General features: G+C 39.8%; 1 protein-coding gene across 1 annotated transcript in view; it reads right to left on the reverse strand.

Moving 5' to 3' along the window:
- The window catches only part of LOC140230439 (insulin-like peptide receptor), a 174,853-nt gene that overhangs the window by 115,930 nt on the left and 34,520 nt on the right, over nt 1-24,403 (reverse strand). Inside the window, exon 2 of the mRNA XM_072310593.1 lies at nt 5,066-5,614. Coding sequence (XP_072166694.1) covers nt 5,066-5,603 — 538 coding nt within the window. The 5' untranslated portion in view covers nt 5,604-5,614. The remainder of the gene's footprint in view (nt 1-5,065; nt 5,615-24,403) is intronic.

Here is a 24,403-nt window from a genome sequence, read left to right on the forward strand (position 1 = left end):
GCAGTGTGAAACGTTCGTTGACATACTGCAGCGATACAAGAGCAAACGTTTCAGTCGGGACATAGCCTTCCCTTCATCCATTTCTTGATTTGAACATAATACTTATTCAGAATTTTGCATTGGGGCATCACATTACATCGAACAAAGACTTGATTTTTGCTAATTTTGTGTCTCTCAACACATAACAGCAGTATCCATTCCATCCAGTCTGCAGTGAAAAAGGGGGGAAAAAGGAAAAAATAATTAAATACTGGTTGGTCTGTGCCTTAATTCACAGCGCATGAGGGAGACTTATTACCCTCGTCAGGGAATATAGACTACAAAGGTTCTACTATTACACGAGCAGGTATGACAATACTAACATGTTTCTGAAAGTGAACACGAGTCATCGATACTGTGTTTACTTTTGTGACTCCCAAGAAAGGGGGTTGGGGGGACTCAAGAAAGTAGGGAGGGAATGATGGTATGTATTCAATCCACACGCTCAAGAGTAGTAGCTACCAACCTTGTTTTTAAATCTACACTGTCCCTTCCCCTCCTACCTAATTACATTATGCAAGAAAGACCAGACTTTATTATTGCACACAATTATATACAAGTTGTATACATTCACAACACACCACCTCATACAGACTTCGACCTAAATATTATATCAATTTCTAAGAGTTTTGCACACTACGGTACCTTTATCAGCCATGACAGCTTTAACCCATTGAGGACGGTTTGATTTTGCTACAACACGCATTTCCCATAGACGCTTGCCCGAGTATACTCGGGACTCGTCCTCAACGGGTTAAAGGATTTTTGTGGGTCCTCAGTTTTAGATGGTGTGTACAGATGTACATTCAACCATAACATGTACTTGCACAAATAAATAGGCCTAGATACGTGCTACTCTCCCAGTCCCCTTTCTCTGTCTCTCGCTCTCTCCCACTTTTTTCATTTGGTCACATGACCGATAAAGTTTGTCTTGGTATCACTGTTTTGTTTTTCCTTTCTAAGAGAACTATGTCACTATGCCATGTTATTTTCTTTTTTTTTTCATATTTCAAGGAGGGGGGGTGGGCTGACATGGGGTTAGGTTTGAGGATGAATAACAGATGATATATTTATATTCTCTGGTGTTCTCTTGTAACTCTTTGCCCTGATATCTCATTTTCAGTGACTAGGTTTGCCTTCAAAATTCACATATTTACGATCAAAACAAAATTCTTGGGATGTTCCACCCATGACTCACTTGGGGCGGTATTGCTCTTTGCTGGACTCTAGAAGGTTGGCTGGAGTGTAAACTCATAGGACTTTTTTCTCTCTTTTTTTTTTTCAGCTGAAGTATAGATTACAGAGCATTTTGAAAAATAAACACCCATTGCTGTTCCCTACTCACAAATAGCCCATTTTGTTGTGGAGGAAAAGTGCTACGTGACTGCAGTCATAGCTCAAGGAAGCCTCGCTGGAAATGAGAAGAGCAACAGAGACGTCGGAGAACTCTGCGGTGCACGTTAGCCTCGTCCTCCCAGTAAACAAACCTGCTCCATCTCAGCTCTTATGTTCCTCTTCTTATCAATAGCTATGTATTGTATCTCTCCTAAGGTACCTCTCTTCAAAACCAATCCTGCTGTCTCCCTATACAAATAAAATCCTCACCTTCGTTCAGTTATTCGTAGTAGATCAGCATTAGAGGTGATTTACCTGTAAAGACGTGAAATTTCAAATGCTATAAGTATAACCCCCTAATCTTACATCCTATTTCATGATGTCATGTGATTCAGCTGGTTTCTTTTCCCCTAATTATCAAAGGGAACTTAAACAGCACTTAGCACTTTAAATGGTGTGTACAGTTCTGGTCGAGGTGAGGATTTAGCTTTTAACGTTTTGTGAGATATTCAGAAACCACTCTATGAGATGTCAAAGAGCATGCAGTCCTAAGGGGTATCAAAAGTTTATTCGATGAAGATCGGGTTTGAAATGGCTGAGATATCCAAAAACAAGGTGAAACAATGAGATCCTAATAAAGTTGTGGCATGTCGCCTTTTATTATTAGCACTTTTTTGGGATATCTCAGCCATTTGAAAACCAATTTTCATCAAATAAACGTTGAATCCTTCTTAAAATTACATGCTCTTTCATATTTCATAAGAGGCTTTTCATTATCTCACTTAGGAATGTTCAAAACATGAATCCCCACCTCAACCAGTACTGTACAGTCCCTGTAACCTACTGCCAATGCTAACCTGGTTGGCCCTGTATGAAGGCTAATTTGAGAATTTGAGAATCTGGTAAAGAACAAGTTAACAGAGTAAAAGGGAGTCGGATATTATAGTTGTTCGACTGAATCAATCAGGACTTGTTTGCTGCCCACTGCTGTACATTCGAAAAACCACGGCTAGCACAGCCCAGGTAGAATAGAATCGTCCATCAGTGAATAGTGTGTGTACTGCAGCAAAAGCTCACTGGTAATGATCGACTTCAGTTGAGCATGACTCTGCACGTGTGCTGTGTTACGGAGATCATGAGCCAAGCGCAATTATGCACTGTAATTCAGATGTACGTACAATGCTCATGACCCACCCGAGCAAATTTTGCACCAGATTCAGGCAGTTCAGCAAAGAGTACTGCATTGACAAGCTATGACAAATTGATTTATAAAATGACTGAATGATCACCCATCCTGATCTTAATTTTTGCTTGTATTTTGGCCGTTCAGGGCCCACCATCTCAAGGACGCACTGTCTTATTTATAGGTGGTTATCATGTGCGATCACCTTTACTCCGGGTTGTTCATCACTGTTGGGACACTAGCATCGCATTCTTTGATCACACCAAAGTATGCATCTGTCTGTCATCAAAGTGCATCAGGCGTATCTTGTGTTTGTTAGTTTAGAGGCTCACCCTGCATATTACGTTTCCATGCCACCTTGATTTACGTCAACGAGAAAAAAACAAAAAATCACCCTCCAAACAGAATCATCAATTGATCAGCAAAGACAAATGGCAACTCTCTTTCTCTCTCTCTCTCTCTCTCTGTATATATCTGTATTTCTCAGTGATCATGATCACTCTATATGCTTCTTCAAATATCCCATAAAGAATTCAACAAATTTTTCTGAACACAAACAGTCAATTAGTTTGGATCAACCACATACGGAACAAATAAAAGGGAGAAGGCAGGAATAACACGACTCCATGGAAACACACACAAAAACAGAGAAAAATAATTAAAGAAAGCAGTGAGAAGAAATATACCACCATCACAAACCGGCAATCAATGAGAGATAGATAGATAGGTAGACAGATAGATAGGTAGGTAGATAGAGAGGGAGGGAGGGAGAAATTGTATATTTTCCAGAAAATTGGAACAAAAATAATGTGAAAGTTATGGACAGTTGAATAGATGGAAATTCAGTTGTAATAAAAAATTCTATTCTATCACTTTTTTTTTAAAGATTTGTATCAGATATGAATATGAATACAGTAGTAGAGGTTTTGAAGTGGTTTCAATTTATGCTTTAAGTATAGAATCAAAGTGTTTGAAGAGAAATCCTTTGAAAGTACATGGATGTTTTTGTTTGGGATTTTCTTTTCCTCCTGATATCGAGCATCAGGATATATCAACCTCTAAGCAAAGCTTTTACTTTCTTTTTAAAACTTCCACAGAAATCTATTGAGGAGCACTGGTTCTGGTATCCAGTTATAAGACACTACAGGCTTAAATTTGACATCGCCCAACCCTTCTCCCATAAATCAGAAAGCCATATTGGGGGCATTTTATACTGCCCATTCATCTTCACTGGTAGTGTGTTTATTGGCTTCACAAACTGACCTGCATCTCTACAAACACAAGAAACACCCATGAAAGCCATTCCTGGATAGGTTGGAACGCTACATCTAGAAGAAAATGAAATCTTTAATCTAAATAAAAAGATACATCTTACCCCCTGTTCAGACACAAGCCAGTTTATACCAAACTCGATACAGAAACGACGAATAAGGAATCATCGTATAGCCGACAGACAGTTCAGACGCCAATTTCGATCATTCCGGAAAAACGTCGTATAGATGTGCAGTTTCTCACTGCGCATGTTGTTATGATCATGAGTGACAGGTACAAGGTCACCTTTCATGCTCGCTCCCATTAAGCCCCGCCGTTATACCGTTCTATGGTTGCCATACGTTCACACGCACAATGGACATGATGGAATGCTGATTCATTATCAAGTTCTAGTTCGAAACGATGCTCTGACCGTCGTTTCGCTATATGTCGTTTTGTTATACGTAGTTTCGTTAGTCAGCATTCAGACGTTTAAATTCATCGTATAGCCATACCGTTTTGCTCTGGTTTCCAAGCTTCTGATGGGGGATTGGGGGAGGGTGGAGGGGAATATACACACATAGAGAAGACCCCACACAGCTTACATTCACTGTTGTCATCTAGAAAAATGTATGATTTATGGTGCCCAAGGCTTGGCCATATAGTGGTGAGGGGGTGAGGGTTAGGTATACACATTGCACCCCATCATGCGCCACACAGGCAAAACTGTCACCCCTTGAGCCCCATGGGGCAGATCTTGTGCTGGGGGGGGGGGTGACTTCTACAGAAGAACAGCCAACCTCAATATCAATAATTCTTCAGCCCCTTTCTCCTCGAATCATTTTCATATCACCATTATCCATTTATGTATTACCTTCGGCAATTCTTGAGAGCTTCCCAGAGCAGATGTTTTCTTCTAGGCGCTAGGGAATTTCGTTACAAGTAACCACGTGTGCACTCTGTGTTCTGCACACTATGAATTCTACTGTTTATTCTCCTCTTTTACTGTCATTATCATAACCAGTTCATATTACATGAGTGCAAGGACTTTTTGCATCTACAGTGAGTAAATTTAGACATACATGGATATGCCAGTTAAAACTTGTTTATCGTTTTATCGGCATGATATCTTTCTTTCCTTTATCTGTGTTTGGCATGGGTGGGGGGGGGGGGGAGGGGAGTTGGCTGACTCAAAAGTACAGAGAGAATTGCAAAAAAAAAAAAAAAAAAAAACCTAAAACACAGCATATCTCTCACCTTTCTGGCAGTGTTGGGCAGTCCAACAGAGTTCTGCTACATCACCGCCGGGAGTGGCCTGGCGACAGATCCTTTTACCATCTTCTTCCGGGCAGAAGTTGAAGCACTCGTCTTGCGCCTTGTTCTCCTTGATGAAGTTGTTCTCCATGCCCTGGACCTGGATGAGGGACCAGTCCACAGTGGACATGTAGCACAGGTTGATGTTCTTCTCGATGCGCACCCAGCCGCGCATCACCGCCGTCAGGCTCGGCAGCCCGATCTCCTGCATCTCGAACATCTCAAAGATGATGAGGGCATAGTTGTAGAAGAGGCTGTTGCCGCGGATCACCGCCAGGTTGGGGAAGATGTGCCGCAGTGTCTGCAGGTTCTTGACGCGGAACATCATGAGGTAGTCGGTGATCTCGCGCAGCTTGGGGAAGGACAGCCCCTCGTACTCACTTGGCTGGGCATGGTCGATGAGTAGAATCTGGAGGTTGCCCTCGATGACGGTACAGTTCTCAAGCTTCCGGAAGTTTGCCACATTATTCCGGATGTCCATAGAACCACAAACTGCAAGATGAGGGGGGGGGGGGGGGGGAAGGAGATTAAGGTAATCATATTCATCATTGTAAGTTAAGTTGGTCACCTTACTTTTCTAAATACTTTTCTTAAAACTTGACTAAAATAATTAAGTCTTTCTCTTGATATCGGGATTGATGTAAAGAGTGATAAAGGTTGATGGTTCACAGCCTTCGTGTTTTAAAGTTATTTCATCATGCTCAACAAGACTGAAATAGTCCCCGCGTTCACATTGGTCCCCGCGACGCGGGGACAGCCACAAGAGATCTTATCTTTTTTACGACTGACCGTTCACATTGGTATCTCATCTGTCCCCGAGCTGTGGGGGCATTTTGGGGCTTGGAGCGAGCTCTGCCACTTGAATCCAGGCATAGCGCATGCGCACATTTGATGACCACAGCTGGACGCTATCAATTACGCCCCAAGGTCACTCTCCCCTCCAAATCTTGTCCCCGTACCCGACTTGCTTCGCGGGGACGAGGGGACAAGTCCCAGCGAGCGTTCACATTATGGTTTTTGAGGAGAAAGTCCCACAGCTCGGGACTTTCCCCGCGTCGCGGGGACCAATGTGAACGCGGGGTATAACACTTGACGATTATCCTTCCAGGAACACAAAGAGAGGGAAACAATGCCAAAACTGGTGGACATAGACTACAGCTGATGCCACTGAAGTCACTTCTTCATACACTTCAGTATTTTGGGTACATAAGTCATAAGTCCACCCTGTAATATCCTAGGATGACCATATCTTGGAGAAAGATATTGAAAAAAAAAATCAAGACTACTGATACTCATAAGTACAAAGATCAAAGCAAAATTGATACATGCATAACAGTGCATGCAGTAAGTTTCCCAGGAAGTTTCCCTGGTAATTTCTTGAGAAGTTTGTGGTCACACTGCCCAATTTACGTGAGGTGAAATACCTGGTAGTTTGTAAAAAAATGTGTAGTTTTTTTGTAGTGACTGCAGCTTTTGAGATGTTTACTGTAAAACATGATATATTCGCAGCATGAAGTTTTCGCAAATGGGAGTCGATGGCCTTTTTTTGCGGCATGAAATTTTCGCGAACAAATGCATTATAGTGTGGACAAGAACTTTCACATGCATTTTAATTTCGTGAAGTTTGGCGCTCGCAAAATTCATGAAAATTAAAATGCATACGAACATTCCACATTTTACAGTACTTAATATTTTGTGGTCAAAATGGTCATAATAACTTACAAATTTTGATAAAACTTTTGCAGAACTGTTACATTCCCTGCACTACTTTTTAAGTGCGATGTCAATGCTCTTATTGCTTGGGGTTTTGTGGATTTTCTTTTAGGCAAAAGTTGGAATTTCACACTCGGTCCTTTTAAAATCATTCTATTTCACACTCTATCCATTCAAGATAATTTTCTCTCCAGTCCCAAGCAAGGCTGGACATTACCCTTGACTGATTACTACATCCAGCCTTCCAAAAACTATGATGAGTACCATGTCCCCTATCAAGTGGAATAGAGTATACGTACAGTCTTGATTGCTGCTAAAATCAAAGACTTTCAACGGGTAAAGATATCATCACTTTCTGCAGTGTGCATGGGGTGTTGCGCAAATTGCCACTGGGGGTCAATGTTTTGCATGTCCTATGCTCCATGTTCTAGTTTGGCTAGAGACCGAGTGTTACTTGGTGTAGCATTTTATACAGAAAGAGGTACAATGAGAAAAGAAAGGTGAACTATTCCCTACTTAAAGCTCAACTCACAAGCAGTGTCATCTGCATTAGCATGTCCCTATTGGCTTCCCATAAATGAATAGATACATAGAGTGGGTCGTGGATAAATCAATCAGATAAACATTTGTTGCTATGATTGATCGAACAGGCACTGCCCCTTTCTGCCAATAAAGTACGCATTAGCGGGCACAATAGCCACTTTTTCTGGATCATGAGATTCAGTGGGGAGCTCTTTTCTCAAGGATCCTGGGGCTCCTCGGACAGTTATTTAATTTCAGGTCTTTTTCTTCCAATTTGTTCCAGTGTCCTTCACAAATTTTCCCCCAGCTTGGCTGCTGACCATAAATTTCCCGTTTAGAGTCAGTTGCCTCTGGAAAGCTCACAAAGGCCATGGACAGGCTCCGAGATAAAAGAAAAAGAAAAAAAAAAGGAAAAACTGAAGAAAAAAAGTTTGCAAAGTCAATTTGCTATACTTCACTGCCAATGCCACAAGTCTGTTCTTCCTATACAATCTAATTTTAGAAGCAGAAGTGTAGTCCCCCCCCCCCCCCCCCCAAAAAAAAAAAGGAGATGTATACCAGTAAAGGACATCTCAACCTGTGGGTAGTACATTGTACCAGTGCTTACCAGCTACTTACATGAACACACTTGAAACTGTATGCAGGATATGTTATAAGCCTATAAAGTGTGATAGTTCTTATGAAACAAACACATGCATGATACCAAGAAATGTTGATATGTCTCAGCATATTCTGCTTCAAATTTTGCACTCTAGATATATGTATCTGCAGCTGATCTCTTATAAACTGGTATCTTGTGAGTACTGTAGGCTCCGATGATAATTTTCAAACTGTTTTATTTCACGCTACTTGTCCCAATAACTACTCTTCATATAGGGCTACACCATATTGAATCATAGAAAGTTAACTCTGGCCAGCAACAGCTTACCAACATATCATGAGCAACTTCACTCACTTTCACGAAAATTTCTCCCAAACACTGATTTCTATGTTACTTTGCAGAGTAAGAGAACATGCATACATTCTAAACCTTGATCTGGGTCCAGTTCTACATGGAGTCGAAAAAGAGCATTTATAATACATGACAACATTAGGAAACAAATGCAATCTTTCACAAAAAGAGAACTATTGATGAGAGAAGTTTCCATAGAAACAAACATGCTTGGGTGGGATTCCGTGTCCTCCACCACTACACTAAGAGGTGTTTCACACCTGCAAAAGAACTTGCTTATAACCACATTCTGCAACTGCATTCTTTCAGACTAAACATGGGTCTGGCTAGATTTACACTGTATTTGGAAACGGAAGTGAGCTCATCACTGACCGGAAAAAATGATTTTCCACACAACACTTGTTCAGAAACTCCATAGCTTGTTCAAATCAAATGCAGAACTATTGACCCATTTTACATGCAAAAAAAAAAAAAAAAAAATATATATATATATATATATATATATATATATATATACCAAGGCCTATACACACCCATTATAGTGGAAGTGAATACAAGGTCAAGTGACCTCCATCTCATTACACTTGCCTTCCAGAGGTCATCAAACACTCTCGAGACTGCAAATGCAACACCAAAATTGAATTTCAATTGGTCAGCACCTCCGGGCCATGACTAGCCAAATGCGATTTGAGAAATGTGTTTGGGAGGAAGGTGATTCATGCACGTTTGCTTTCAGCTTTATAACAAATAATTATTCAATTAGTGTAAAACATGTTTCTTTAAAGCATTTTCAAAGGAGTTCTTCAGCAGTCGGAATGGGCTCGGATGGCCTGAAAAAAAGACATGTAAAGGCCCAAAATAAAAGCACATGCAACAATCCATTTTGGAATATCAGTAGCCTGATAGGGCCACCAAAACATAACCATTTTTAAATTTGGTGACTTGACATCAATTTTTAGTGAACCCGAGCCAACAGGCCACAGAGCACTATTTATCTGTATTTCCAAACAGGCCCAAGAAAGTGCCAATAGAAGCATTAGTTTCTGGCACAATGGTTGAGACGTTGCTGTTTTTTGTTGTTGTTGTTTTTATTATTATTTTTTTTTTTTGTTGCTGTAGCTGCCACCTACAAAGGACAACATAGGCCTACTTGTAAGTAATTTGATAGTCAAAATATTTACTTAGAGTGGTTTTCTTGTTTAAACACACAGAGGAAAATCATGATGTCTTCATAACTTTCTGAAGGCATGAAGTGAAGATTTTTACTACACTTAACTTTCTGACACGACATAACAATTGTAACATTTCACACATCCTTTCTAATTACAACAACCATCCAGCCCATTGGGCGTTACCTCTTTCCACAAATTCAATTTCTTGACAAATGCTTCTAAAGAAAAATTGCAAATTGTTTACAACTCCTATCAAAATTAGATTTATTCTTTATTGTTTCAGTTGTGAAATCCCTATTATTACCGGTATGCAGGATGGATATACTGGCCTTAAAAAAATGAAATTAAAAAAAAAAATCTTGCTGGATACTTACCTGTCTAGCCCACACACATTCGTTTATAAATGCAATACCTAATCAGGAGAAATCAGTGCACACGCATCTCATTTCCATTTTGATCATTTCTCTGATTACTACCAGTTCATACGGGGGAAGAATATACAACTATTTTCTCACTGCAAACTTGGGCTGCTCTCTCATGAAAACTTTCACAGATGACTATATTTGGAAATTAAATTGTTTACATGCATCAGAATCATTATGAAATAATTCGACATAATCATACAGTCACTTGTTGGCCATCACTGAATATATGGCCATGGAAATGAAAACTAATGTCTCGAGACAGTTCACGTATCTCGTCATCATTTCTACGTCAATTCTAATCCAAATCATCAGGAATATTCGAGTGTGAATGCTGCCCTTGCCAAGTTGTTTACACGGTAAGGAATCTTATCGAGTGATTGCTCCAGTTTTTTTTTTTTTCTTCTCCTTCTTCTCTCCCCGCAGTCTCAATCTCTCGCTCCTTCTCTCTCCTGCCAATTCTCCTTTATCCTATGGAAGTGCTGCGGTTCGTTCGGACGTAAACATGTTAAAGGGTCGGCAGCCGGATGTCAGCATCTCAATATTTGTTGTCTCACCTCAACCCTTACCTGGAGTGCTGGCATACAATATGTGCCCTGTGTTCCCCCCTCTATACTTCTGCCTGTTTTCTGCATCATTTCCAGCTAGTATGCCATCAGCTCCTCTCACTGGGGCCTGACACGGTGATCGCAAAATCCATCAAACTGTGTGAGCTTTTTGGGGGGATTTTGTTTTGGATTTGCAAGGTTTGTTTGTTTGCTTGTTTGTCTGTTTCTTTTTTTCCTCATCAATTTGCTTCAGGAGTGAGCTAACCCTTACTTTAATATGAATTAATAATTATCAGTGACTTCACGAGAATGTCACCTACCAAAGGCAAAATACGATCACTTCTTGCACAGAATCATAATTTATGCCTACTTCATAAAATTTGTTGCAATCCGGAACTCAAACAAACACACACACACAAATACACACCCAAAAAAAAAAAAAAAAAAAAAACAGTGCTATTTAATGCAGACATCATGGGTAATATTTCCTTTGTGTGTATGTGTGGGCTTCTGTTTCTGATCTCACACTATTTGTGTGGAATCTCAGAAGTGGTGAGACACACTCAGTTTCACAGACATCACGTGACCCTTTAAACAGAACGAGGCATGCCACAGTGTTCCTTATCTGCTGTGAATAAGCATAAGCAGCAGTTTGTTTGGCGAAAGGAGCGCTGCCTCCGCTGTCCACGCCACAGTATGGCGCATCTCCCACAGACAGTGCCCGTATTTCATGCGCTCCCCATGGACACAAAATTCCAGTATCCCTTGAATTTTTCAGCTCTAGCATTCATGTCTGGTTTTCAGTCCTGATGAAAATAATAATACCCTTGTAAGTGCTGGCATATTAAGTGGCTATCCATCAATTATGCAGCATTACTTCATACAGTAGGCTGGCTGAGGGAAAGCAGGACTTTTTCTTCTTTTTTTTTTATTCTAGACATAAGAGGAGTAGAAAATAGCAGAGAATCTCAGACGGATTATTTCATTCAAACCTTTAAAGCTAGGGGATACCTTTTACAGAACTCCTAAAATGCAGCAAAACATTAAATATGAACCTCAGTGGACTTGTTTAGGCCACTGCTTATAAATTGGGAAGTAAACAGTTATCTACAATTTGAATAATGCACAAAACTCAACTACTCAGTAGTTCTGTGTGTCAGCCACACTTAAGCCTTTTGGTTGCAGTCTTCTGTATTTTTTATCTATAAACACAAATCTATAAGTATAAGAGCTGATGTAATAACATATAGAGTGTGTGGCAAGAATGTATATAGAAATGTTTGTAAGTTTTGATGAACTTTATTCACAAAATATACATGATGGACACACATGCAGTGCATGGGTCTGCAAAGGTAGCCTAGTAATGTACTGGAATTTACAGTGAGCCCCGAAAAAAATCCAATTCAAAATCTAACGGTCAATAAAAATGTACTAAATGTTACCTTCCACTTTCAATACTTTATGGGAGTTTCTAAAATGATACTCTCTTCAACATACCACTGTGTTTATACAACTCTTCATTTAAGGCATGCAAATGGGATTCCCTACCTTTAAGATTTAATGAATTCAAATACTTTTTTTTTTTAAATCAAACAAACATATAATCGACATGATGGCACAAAGAAATTCAAGGAACATTCTGTTATTGCTAGAAGCACGGCATTTTACATAGTGGTATATTCATATTAACAGCTGCATATTTTGTAAAATCTTTTTTTGTTTCTCCTTATCAAACAGAAAGTTACTATTTCCCCCTACCTAAACCATGGGTGATATGCATATTTGACCCACACTATATGAAGTGACATTTATGCCAATATAAATCCACTGAAATCCAAGAGTTTCAAGATATTCAAAATATTTAATAATTTTTCAATTACATTTACAGCTATATCTAGGGTGTTAGTATTCATTCTTTACTCAACTTACAAATGTATGCTCTTTTAGAAAAGCGCAATCAATAACACATGTATGCACATCACCCCACCACCCCCGTACATATATATCCTGGTCGAAATGTATAAGAGCATTCATGTGTGCAAGAGTGCTGTGTTGCGTGAATTTATGCTCATGATAATCAAAGTGTCGACTTGGTGACTGTGTTTGTGTAAGAAAACCATGGTTACGATGTGTGAGGATCAGACCTCTGTGTGAGCAGGTTGGGAAGATTTTTTTCCCCCTTACCTCTTAAGAAGAATTACAATGGGAATTTATTTATACACTAGCACGCATGAGGCATTTGCCATCAGTTGTTATTCAAATGCGATTCTATTTGTGGCATTTCCAGTAAGAATCGATAATGTGTTTCGGGGATGACTGTGTAACAGCTTAATCCAAAACAAAGCACAACAACATCTGAGTTCCACCTAATTCTTTGCATACAAGCTATTTAGCCCTGCTGGCCCATATATACTATACTTAAAGGTAATCATGACTCTGCAATGTCTGGAGTTGACAAACAATGTGAGAAACATATCTTTCCGCCTTTGTTTTTTTTTGTTTTTGTTTTTTTTTTGTTTTTTTTTTTTTTTTGGGTCATGATGTTTTTTCCATCTCAAATGCAATGCATCACGTAGCAGCAGTCTTGGTTTGATAATCTATGTTACATCTTCTGTGGATATCATAATGCAAAACTCCACAGATTCTTTGTAGATAAAATAGTGATGCATCATTTGGTTCTAATTTTCTTCGTATGTCGAGATTGATACATGTTGAGAGATTTTTAGCTTTCAATGTCTATAAATTGTGCTTTATGTAAATAATGCTCTTTTAAGTGATAATAAATACAGTCAAATAAATATACACAATCATCATCTTGCATCAAATATTTGACCAAATTTATAGGAACAGAAAAATTGCACAAAGAAATTGGTAAGTGGTGTACCATGACAACATTTTAACTTCTTTTTTTTTTCAACAGTATTTTTGTCCCACTGGAGGTGCATGTGTAATTGGTTGGTTGATAGAAACATCATTTCAAATTTCAAGATATCTGTGGTGAGACAATAGATTTCATTGCCATCTTTGTCATAAGACAGCTAGTGACAATGTTTTGCTTAAAAAAAAAAAAAAAAAAAAATCTGAGCTGAACAAATTGACCCAGTTATCATCACAAACTGGGCTACTGCCGTTGTCAAAGATACATTGTACTCAAGCACACCCAAAAGAGAGTATACAGCGCAAACACATACACAATCATGGAGTGCTGGCACTGGAAACAAAAATGAAATGTCAGTAAAAAACTGCTACCTGCGTTGATGAGCTCCATTCATGCAAGTGATACCAAAATTAGATGGTGAAATGATCTATTCTGGTCATTTCTGATGACAACGGGTACACTAGAATGGTCACAAATGATCCCACTTCAACAACGGATTTTAGACACCAACACTATTTGAATGTAAAAACGCTCATTCCAACAGTTATGGGTGCATGAAACTGATGCCATTAGACACAGAAATTGTAAAGTAAATATTCTCCCTCTCTATCTATCTATCTATCTATCTATCTATCTATCTATCTATCTATCTATCTATCTTCTTTCTGATCTATGTCTCTCTGTTTCTCATTGTTTGTGCTTATCATATGATGAAGGAAATCCATTCTCTCTCCCAAGCACTTTCATACCTTTCATGAAGACAGGTGATCTTCAACCATCTACTTGAAGCTTGGTATCCCATCCAAAATGTGCTCATGTAAATAAGTTCCATGAGAGTGAAATATACACTAGATGGCTCCACTGACCACTTTTGTCCGGCATGGCTTCTGGTTTGTGAGATTTACATTTACTAAACACAAATACACATATACAGAGCACACACACAAACAATATAATATGTACAAACACATACACACACACACACACACACACACACACGCGCACACACACACATGTATTCTATGCACATTGTGTTCTTCTGGGTCACATGTAACACTTATATAAAACAGTATTACACTTTGTATATTTGGGACCTACAAATCTTGCAAGTTTCTTGACTTCTAAATTTCCCATTTCATATCAAAACATTTACTTACATAAACCATAGCAGTGGCATGATACTTCTGCATGTCTCTTTCTATATCATATAATGCCTGATACGAATAAAGAAATTGAACTAAACACAAACACACATAGTGTTAAAGGTATCACTGTTCTACCATATGAATCATGACAGTAAAAATGCCATGCACATTTTGCACAAGGCACATGTTTCAACTGAATGGTGGACTATGAAAACGTATGATTGACATACCATTTTTTTTTTTGGTCAATTTTAAACAATGTCAGCATCTATACTAGCATAAGCACCTAAAATATAAGGGTACATACACCATGTGTCCTGATTATGGAATGCACATGTGTAAAGTGTAGATATAAAAAAATAATACTACTGACTGGTATATAGCTGGAATGTGCAAAGAAAGTCTGATCTCTTTTTGCTTCCCAGTCTGAGTGTCTATTGCTAGTGTTACTATTCTCACTCTGATGAGATGGGTATCGGTAATCTTACCACCCCCCCCCCCTTCTTCCATAGTGATTTCTGGGATGGGGGGGGGGGGGGGTGATGTAGTAGATTTTCAGGCCCCTGGCTACTGTGTAAAGAGATTTCTTCAATTATTAACTCACAACCATCTCTTTATCTTTACCTTTCTATCTGTCTTTCTACCCATCTCTTACTCTTTATCTTTCTATCTGTCTTTTTACCCATTTCTCACTCTTTGTTGTCCTTCTACCATCTCTTACTCTTTATTTTTCAATCTCTCTTTCTACCCATCTCTTACTCTTTATATTTCAATCTGTCTTTCTACCCATCTCTTACTCTTTATATTTCATTCTTTCTACCTATAAATCTCTTACTCTTTATCTTTCTATCCGTCTTTATACCTATCTCTTACTCTTTATCTTTCTGTCTTTCTACCCATCTCTTATTCTTTATCTTTCTATCTGTCTATCTATCTATATTCCCCCCCCCCCTCTCTCTCTCTAGATATATCTTACTCCTATATTTCCCTTCTCTCTTACAACCCTGGGAAGCTCTAACTTACCGTATATCCTACATCTCTCCCTATGATCGCACATCTTTCTCTCCTTGCTCTTCCATATTTCCCTATCTCTTTCTCTCAATCAGTATCCCTCTCCTTGGTGATATGGTATTTCTTCCATCCAGTCATCTCTCCACTGGTTTATCTCTCATCTTTCTCCCTCTCTCATCTTCATCCTCTCTCCCCCTCCATCTCTCCCTCTATCACTTACTCTCCCGCCCTGATCTACTGCTGATGGTAAACAACTGCAGATTACTCAGTACGGTCATGGGAGGCCGGCTAAAAGCAGGCATGCCAGCGTGAAGCTTGCCAGTGCCTGACTAAATACCAGCAAAATGCGCTAGCGAGTAATCAACTTGTTTATCTCACTCAAGCATCCATTCATCCAATGTACAATGACTAGCTGTCGGATACCTGATGGCAACGTAAAAATAAGACCAATGAAATGCATCATCTACTGTATATACAAAAGCATAAAAAGGATTGGAACATTTCACACAAAAAAACAACAACTATTTATAATAGGTCATTGTCATATTTTTTTTGTATATTAACTGATATTCACTCCTATTATCACAGCCAAACACATTACCATCATAGTTACAACTTGTCTTGTCAGCCTTTTTTGTTTGTTTGTTTGTTTGTTCTATCTACGATAATCATCACAATAGTGATCATCACAATTTTCACTGTCACAAATACTGTCATTATCATCATGAGAATGCTAATATTATAAGGTGGAAAGTCAACCAGGGGTAGAGGTGGGTAGAGTGGCAACTCACAAGGGTATTTGTTCACGAGGCTGATCGCGAGACTTAGTGGCGCATTCACGAGGGTTCGTTGTCGTCATGGAACGTGCAGCTGCCAAACGTGTACCTTGAGACATGCCACACGGGAGGCAAATTTGTAAACAACTCTGAACCCGGGCATCCTCTCGGTCTCCTTGAAGCCACACAGAGGGGTCCCATTTCATAAACTAGTTAACATCCATAGCAACACATGAGACAACCTCTGCTGTTTCCATGGTGGCAGCTGGGAAATGACCAATCAGCTGGGAATATTTTACTTGGAAGCTGAAGGTTGTAGTGCATACAGTATGTCTTAGCCTGCAATGCGTTGTTGTTATTGTTCTTGTTTGTTTGTTTGTCGTTGTTGTTTTGTGTGTTTGGTTGGTTTTTGGTTTTCTTGTTTTGTTTTGTTTTGTTTTGTTTTTGAAATCTCTTCATGACAGGAAGCTCAAGAACAACTGATTACTGACTAGGATAGGCAGACAGATTGCCCAGATGGAACAGGTATTCAAAATACAGAAGAAACATCAGCATGACATAATTCATATAGCTCGGAGTAAAGGAATCAACAGCATTGTGGGTATGTGGTTCAAAGGTTTGGAGTAATTGCACAGTTCTGTATGCATGTTTCCAGTGATATGCAACTTGGTAAAAAATGTCCCATAATCATATCTGTGCCAGATATACCAATCTATTCCAGTTTACTGGCCTTGGTACAATGAAAAGCAATGGGAATAGACTATGTTAAAGAGAAAAATTCATACTGCTATATTACCAGGGCTCGACCTTAGCGGGAGCCCGGGGACCATTGGCTCCCCAGAATCGCTACGGGCTCCCCAGAAATGTATGAAAAAAGCCCGGCTGGCTCCTTAAGTTTTTTTGCCGTATAGCCTCACGTTTCAAGACAGAATCATAGTTTATGTACACAATCACACTATTGACGAGCGCGAGCGGCCCCGGCGCGCGCAGCGAGCCCTGACGCTCGAAGTTATTATCCCTGCAATTGCAATATAGACTACACACTGAACATACAGTATTTCATTCTCCAGCCGGCCGGCCCACGTTGCCCGCATGTGTGTGTGTCTGTGTGTACCCGACGTGTGTGTGTTCCTATCTTCTATTATAGAATACTAGTAGTAGTGTGCGCACATGCAATTTGCTGCTTGCGTACTGTGTACGCCGAATGGAACTTCGCGCGCCTGAATCCCTGTCGCCTACGGACCGTGGCCGGATGTTTACATCGATCGCCGTGGTATCCCCATGTGTGGCCGGCTGGCTGGGGAGCGCGAGTATAGCAGCTTAGCTATTACACACTAGCCAGCTGCCACTATAAAACAGTACCCTATTTCGTTTTGAGTCGGGGTAGAAGCACTCCGTTGTGCAATGTCTGCTTCTTTTTCTCTACTTCTTCCGCTTTTCCCTTGCCTCCCAAGTACGAAATGATTTTTAGAATGTTGTGTGTGTGTTTTGTAACGTTATTGCATCATTTTTCTGCAAGGAAGAGGTGAGTTTCTGTTCGTGTATTACTATTGATGAGCACTGCAGTAAATGTGCAGGTGAAAAGCGTTCGAACTTTCTTTCCCGAGTATCGTGGAAACTCGATGTATTTCTAGGCCTATGAAAGGAGATCTCATATAACAGAATACTTAATTATAACAAACTATTTTCCGGTCAAAATGAATTAATTTCCTTTGTTTTGTATCGTTTATTGACGATCCCAAGGATCTCGTCGCAATACAGAGTTTCCAATGTGTATTAATTTTCGCGTAGCTTTCGGTGCTGCAAACTTTTGCTAGGGCCTAATCCTACTACTAAACTTATCGTTCTATTTGTCGTTTCTCACACCTCGTTTGGTACGATTTCTTCCATTTTATATCACTTTATCCGTTCCCTTTATACTTTGAAATATTTAAACAATTCTTTCAAGTGTCTCGCACTTTTATTTTCGTAACAGCGATTTCTCCGCTTTGCTGCAATACTTTTTCGAATCGAAGCGACGTGTGTTGTCTTTTCTAAATATTTGTGTTGTTGGGAGGTGTTGATACTTTGTATTTGTTATTTATTTTCCTCGGTTTTTATCTCGAGGGACTGTGCGTGTTTCTTAATGTTGATAGGAAAAGGCTAAAATGATCTGAGTGATGTCTGATGGTGATGATGAAAACTACGCTGGTATAAAAAGACGGCTTACTGCAAATGCTGAACGTACGTGCCGTTCGTTTTATTTCACTTTCCCTCTTATTCTTCTTCCCCCTTACTCTTCTTTCCCCTCCAAAGAATGATAAAAAAAAAGAAATTACATACACCTCACAACAAAAAGATCCACGATCTACCAACCTTCGTACAGTTAAATCTAAATGTTCAATATCAGCACAGAATAAGGAGAAAGCATGTCATGAATTACAATAAATTAGAGCGAAGAGATTGTGAAATACTGAATACGTGCGCGCAGTCTCTTCGGCTCGAAGAAACTTGACATCCACCCCTCTCCCCTTGTGGAAATTTCCACAAAAGCAGGTGCCACACCCAGGTGCGTGCCAGACGAAAGAATGCGCGCACTGGAATAAACAGCGTGTAAATATCCTGAAAATATCGATCTCGAGAAGAACCAGCTCAGTTGAATTAAAGGAATCATTGCAAAGATACCGTGATTCTACAATTTTATAGCCTTTCTTTTGGCGCATAGCAGGAAACATCAGTCGAATATGGTGTACTTAATCGAATATCTTATGTTCCCTGAACAATAAAAAAGGATCGATTAATCAGTCAATTAAAAAGGCAATCACAGAAATACTTAAAAGGTCTCGTATGCCCAGACAAATTCACTATGAAGTAGGTCCAATGAGATGCAGTCATCGCATGGTTAGACAGCAAAATCATGACAATTAATTTCAGTTCATGCTCATCATAACTGCTTATTACTTTTCAAAGTTTTGGCTATCAACATTCGTTCGTAGGTGTTTTTTTTTTTGTTTTGTATGTTTTTCCTCGTGAAAGACGTAATGACTTCTTCGCATCGAATGTAAACTGCATGTTAAATACCGTAAACAAGCCATCAGCTCAGCTACTATGGCATATTCGATCCATCGAACTTGCAGTAACCTCTTAATAGGCAGGAGCACATGGCGCATTCCTTTAAACTTGAAAGTGGGGTACAACCACGTGTTTGCACATTGGCACAACCACACACAGCGCGGCATTTTGCGATCATCGTTATAGCAGACTTTCCGATTCCAGTCAGGGTAAAAGAAATTGGAATACCGGTACTTTCGGAAAATACTGATGTTTAAAATCCAGTAAAATTAAAAAGCCTGAAAACAGCGCATGATTATGTTTTATAGTAAACAATAGTTGGAAACACCGAACAGAGTTTTGCATTCACTCACACAGAAGCTTTCTTGAGAAGATGAAAGCATCCCCCTTCCCTGCTAGATAGTGGAAGCTTCCATAACCAGCCCAGCAAGTTTCTGGAGGTACATACATGCACTTGTAGTCTTGTACACATGCATTGAGAGAAAGCAATCAATCAACGCTGAACATTGCGTAGTTTGGATTCTTTATCGTGCTAGTGACCAGCTCGATACTTCGGTATGTGTCGTAATGTTGTAGGCCTTATAAGTCGACAAGTTTAATTCAAAATGGCAAAAAAGGGGGAGATGGAAAAAATACAGATTCTGGTGGAAAATACGGATTTTGGAGCTGCTGAGTATACGGATTTGTGCTTCCAAAGGTTGGCAGCTCTGCTGATCAATCAACATGTGGCGTTACATAATTGTTTCTAACCCACACCTTGCAGCTAAAAAAAGAAGAACCGATAAAGAAAGACAATAATTATGAACAGACCAGGGTAAGAAATTACACAAGGGAATGGGAGAGGGACCACACAAAACACCTACACACACACACGCAGGTGCACGGCAGGCTCAGGCACACACACACACACACACACACACACACACTGTGACTGTGCTAAAACCCGTTAGATACTAAGAACCAGGTATCTCCGGCTTGTGTCTGGAGAAATGCATGTTATATCCAAACGAAATCTTCTCCACCAGGTTAATACATGTACATGTAATAGACCTCTACTGCTGATTGTGACTGAGGGAAACGTGGCTCCCTAAAACTCAATTTGGCTCCCTAAAAAGGTCCCTGAGGAGCCCGGCTGGCTTCCTAGAAAAAAAGTTAAGGTCGAGCCCTGATTACATTTAACTCCATCATTGTATGCACTAATGTCTACATGTACACCTCATGAGTCCAGTATGGAATCTATTTTCAACCATCTCCCGCCCCTTAAAAAAAAAAAAAAAAAAAAAAAAAAAAAAAAAAAAAAAAAATCCTGGCAAGATCCAACAATTATGTGGCCCAGGAGCAGATTTCCTGCAGATTTGCAGTGCCCTCAAGTGTAAAATTGGTGATTACTGGAGAATGTGTTGCTGATGAACATGGATACCACATAGAAAATGCAGGCTAGGTTTTCTCATTCATATCTCTGCCACCCCTGCTGCATCAGAGATCACCATTCAGTATCACTCTTGATATACACCACACTTGGTTTCAGGGGAATTAAAACACATTAATAATTACACAGTATATAAACATGGGAGAGAGTGAGAAATAGGAAAGGAAATACCATTAGAACAGAGAAGACCATAACAGATCATTCAGGGGAGATTTAAAAAAAAATGCAGTCCAGAATCTGCTCAATCGTGGCGCAAAGAAGAGCTCACTTGCGATGCGTCGGCACAATTGGGCCCCGCGTCTGCAAACTCTGCAGAAATCGTAATTGCCCTTCATGCTACCGAGATCTTAATTCAATTACCAATGATCTTCGCACCATGGCAGTCATGTCCAACAATGTGTTTTCCATTGGGTGCAGAGCTCACCAAACAAACAAGAGCCATCTCAACCTCATTTCCTTGGGGGGGGGGGGGTATCAGAAAAATCAATTTTTCTACTTTAGAAGCTACTCTCAACCTCCTGGTCTACATGACATTACAAACAATTAAAAGATTATCAATTGTAATTGGATTTTAAGTTACACTATGAAGAAAAAGTGAGAAGGAAAAAAAACAGGTCAAACAATGCATTATTCAAAATGTGGCACATAGCTTGATTATACTTTTACTATTGTGTATATTTGACACTTTCATTTTTTACCCTTTTACCATAGGACCACTAGAGTGTCATACCATAACGTACATTTCAACATAGATGTATGTAATAATCAATTAAAAAGTATGCTGTTGGCTGGCAATTAAACCAAATGATGATGTAAACCTACAACAACCTCTGTTTGTTTGTTTTTCTGTTCATTTTTTTTTTTTGAAGACATTTTGCAGATATGCAGCTGAATGGGGTTTTTAAAATGTTATGAAAATAAATATGGGGAGATCAATCAATATTTTGACACACTTGTATTTAAAAAAGCATGCCATTCTGGCTGGATGTTGCGCAGCAGTGGTGAATATTTGAGGAGCAGGCCACAAGCCCTCGCCCTTTTTCAATCTACTGAAGATGGGAAAGGAGGAGACAACAGGCTACAACCCTCCATGCACTGCCATTGGAGCTGACAGGACAAGAGCTCTTTCATTTTCTCTATTTTTCTTCACACATTTTCATGGCTCATTTGAATAGCAATTAGCAGAATGTGACTTGTTTTGCATCACGCTCCACACATAAATCAAGCACTGCGTATCGCGAGCTACGGAGGATGGTAATGATATAATTTCTTTCTTGCAACACTGTGGTATGGTAACTGTGTTGTGTGCAGGAATGTGCACGTAGATTTAGTGATTGCCATCCATCTAACTTTAAATTCATGCTAAAGAAACTGCTAGTGAAAATTTTCAGGCACTGGGCCTCACTAATGATCGAACTTGTTTCATCTTCCACCATACAAATCAACACCAGGGCCCTGTTTCATAAAACTTAAGCAGTTATGATAGTTGGTATAAGTTACTGAAATCTTCGCATCTGATTGGCTGAGAGCAAATTTGTTATAGAAATGTGGCACTAGTTGTTACTGATAACAAGTTTTATGAAATGGGACCCAGATTTGTAAACAAATTGTGACCCGCTACAACAAAATGATCCTAAAGTTGGGCGAGGTCGATTATTTGAAAATTGCATGATATAATCCCCTAATCTTTCTGCTTTAAATTGATATATAACACATTTTATAAAAATAATCGGCTGCGGAGATATCGACGTTTAAAAGAGAGCATGTCGAGATGTCTGGAAAATCACTGTTTCGAGAAAAGCGCCCTAAAAGTCTTCCTTTCGACAGAATCGCGATTATGGGACACGCAAGTCAGTTTTCACCTCTGGACAATAGAAGGTAAGCCCTAGCAACCCCCGAAGAGTTCGTTCAAGCACATCAGCGTCGGCGGTCTCCTCACCAACCAATCAGTGACCAGGATGTGAGAAGCGGCTGATCATAGCGCACCCCGCCCGCACGCACCAGTCGACTGGGCAGTGTGCGAGCTTCACGCTTCGGTTAGCAGCAAGCAGCAAACTGACCAATGAGATCACTCCGGTCGTTGTTAGGGGCGGAACCTATCTGTGGCGCTCAATCTAAATTTTCGAACCAGTTTCTGCTTCGTTGAAACGCCAAAAAACATGGCTCAGAAAAAACGCTATTTTTTAATCTTTCCTTTGATCATTTTGCTTCAAAATTTCGACAGATGATAGAAGACTTGTTAGACTGCAATAATATATCAAGATCAGAAAATCGTAAGTTTTGACCAATTTTAATGCTCTGACTTCAAACTCGATTTTCACGGCTTCGACCGTGCGCGACTTTAGGACATTTTTGTTGTAGCGGGTCACAATTGTTATATCCATGACCTTGAGCCGAAGGGGGGGGGGGGGGGGACTTTTTATGGGACGATTCACATCCTTCACACACTCTTGTTTGTTTGTTGTTGTTGGTTGGTTTGTTTTTTGAGAGAGAGAGAGAGAGAGAAAGAAGACAAGCAGAATTAAGAAGGGAGAGAGAAAAGAAGTGAAATCCATTACAACTGCATCAGCTTCACTTGAAAGATTCAGTGCCCCCGTCATAGTTTGATATTCTTTCCGAGCTGGACACAAGTTGTGTCAGAGTCTTGAATATTTGCCTTGTCTATTGAAGATGTCCTACTATCCGAACGGTGAATTGAAAAGGGCGATCTACACATCCATGTATTTCGGGCGACATCAGAGGTGAGATGAATTGACCACCAATTTCCATTCATAACCCCTCCGTTGATATCACCGAAATGCAGATATCACTTTTGTTCTAACGCCCTACAAGACAGTTCCCCTTCATCTTCATCTGCAGAGTCGCCACATTTCATTACCTGTGAGCCTGGCGTGGATGGCACCCCTTGTACCGGCTGATTGGTCGCTAACTCTAGCGTGAAAAGTTCATGGCACGGCTACAGCTCACTCTAGCAGAAGGGGTGAGAAGTGGTGTGTATCACAAATAGGGGGGAAAGGGGAGGGTTGTCACACATATCCTACCCAAAAAACACTGGCTTGCAAAGTATAGCAAAGCATAAAAACAGGAAGCAGATGAGGAATTATTTCTGTGGCTGATTGTTTGTGAGAACCGTACCTTTGTTGTTTTGTTTTTGCCTTGTTTTATCTTGTTTTGCTTTGTTTCTTTTTATACTTCTCCACTTGCTCTCTCCAAAACTTGTACCTCAGAAAGGTGTTTACCTCCTGTCAAAGAATGTGCTTAATCTGATTGACAGTGCGTAAAATGACTCTTGCTCATGTTTGCATGCGTAGGTCAGTCACATATGCAGCCAACTTTGCTACAAACCACAACAGAAATACAAGATTCCAGATGTGGGTGCAGTCTCAACAGATTCAAATGTTTTCTCAGCAGCATCCCTATGAATCAAATCAAATGCACATGGGTTGCCGATCGAGCTCCATCTCAGCATTTTATCATCTACTGTTGAACCATTGGTCCTTATTTATCATAGGCCTATATACATATATTATGGATTAAATGAAATTTGTAATTCACACATGGTGACCTTAAACGGCACCCAAAGTCAGCAAAAACATTCCTTTCAAACCCATAGCAGTCAACAATCATGTGTGTTATACTTTTACTCCTGAAATCTCTCCTTT

The sequence above is a fragment of the Diadema setosum genome, chromosome 7 (genome assembly GCF_964275005.1).
Source record: "Diadema setosum chromosome 7, eeDiaSeto1, whole genome shotgun sequence".
NCBI classification, from domain to species: Eukaryota; Metazoa; Echinodermata; class Echinoidea; order Diadematoida; family Diadematidae; genus Diadema; species Diadema setosum.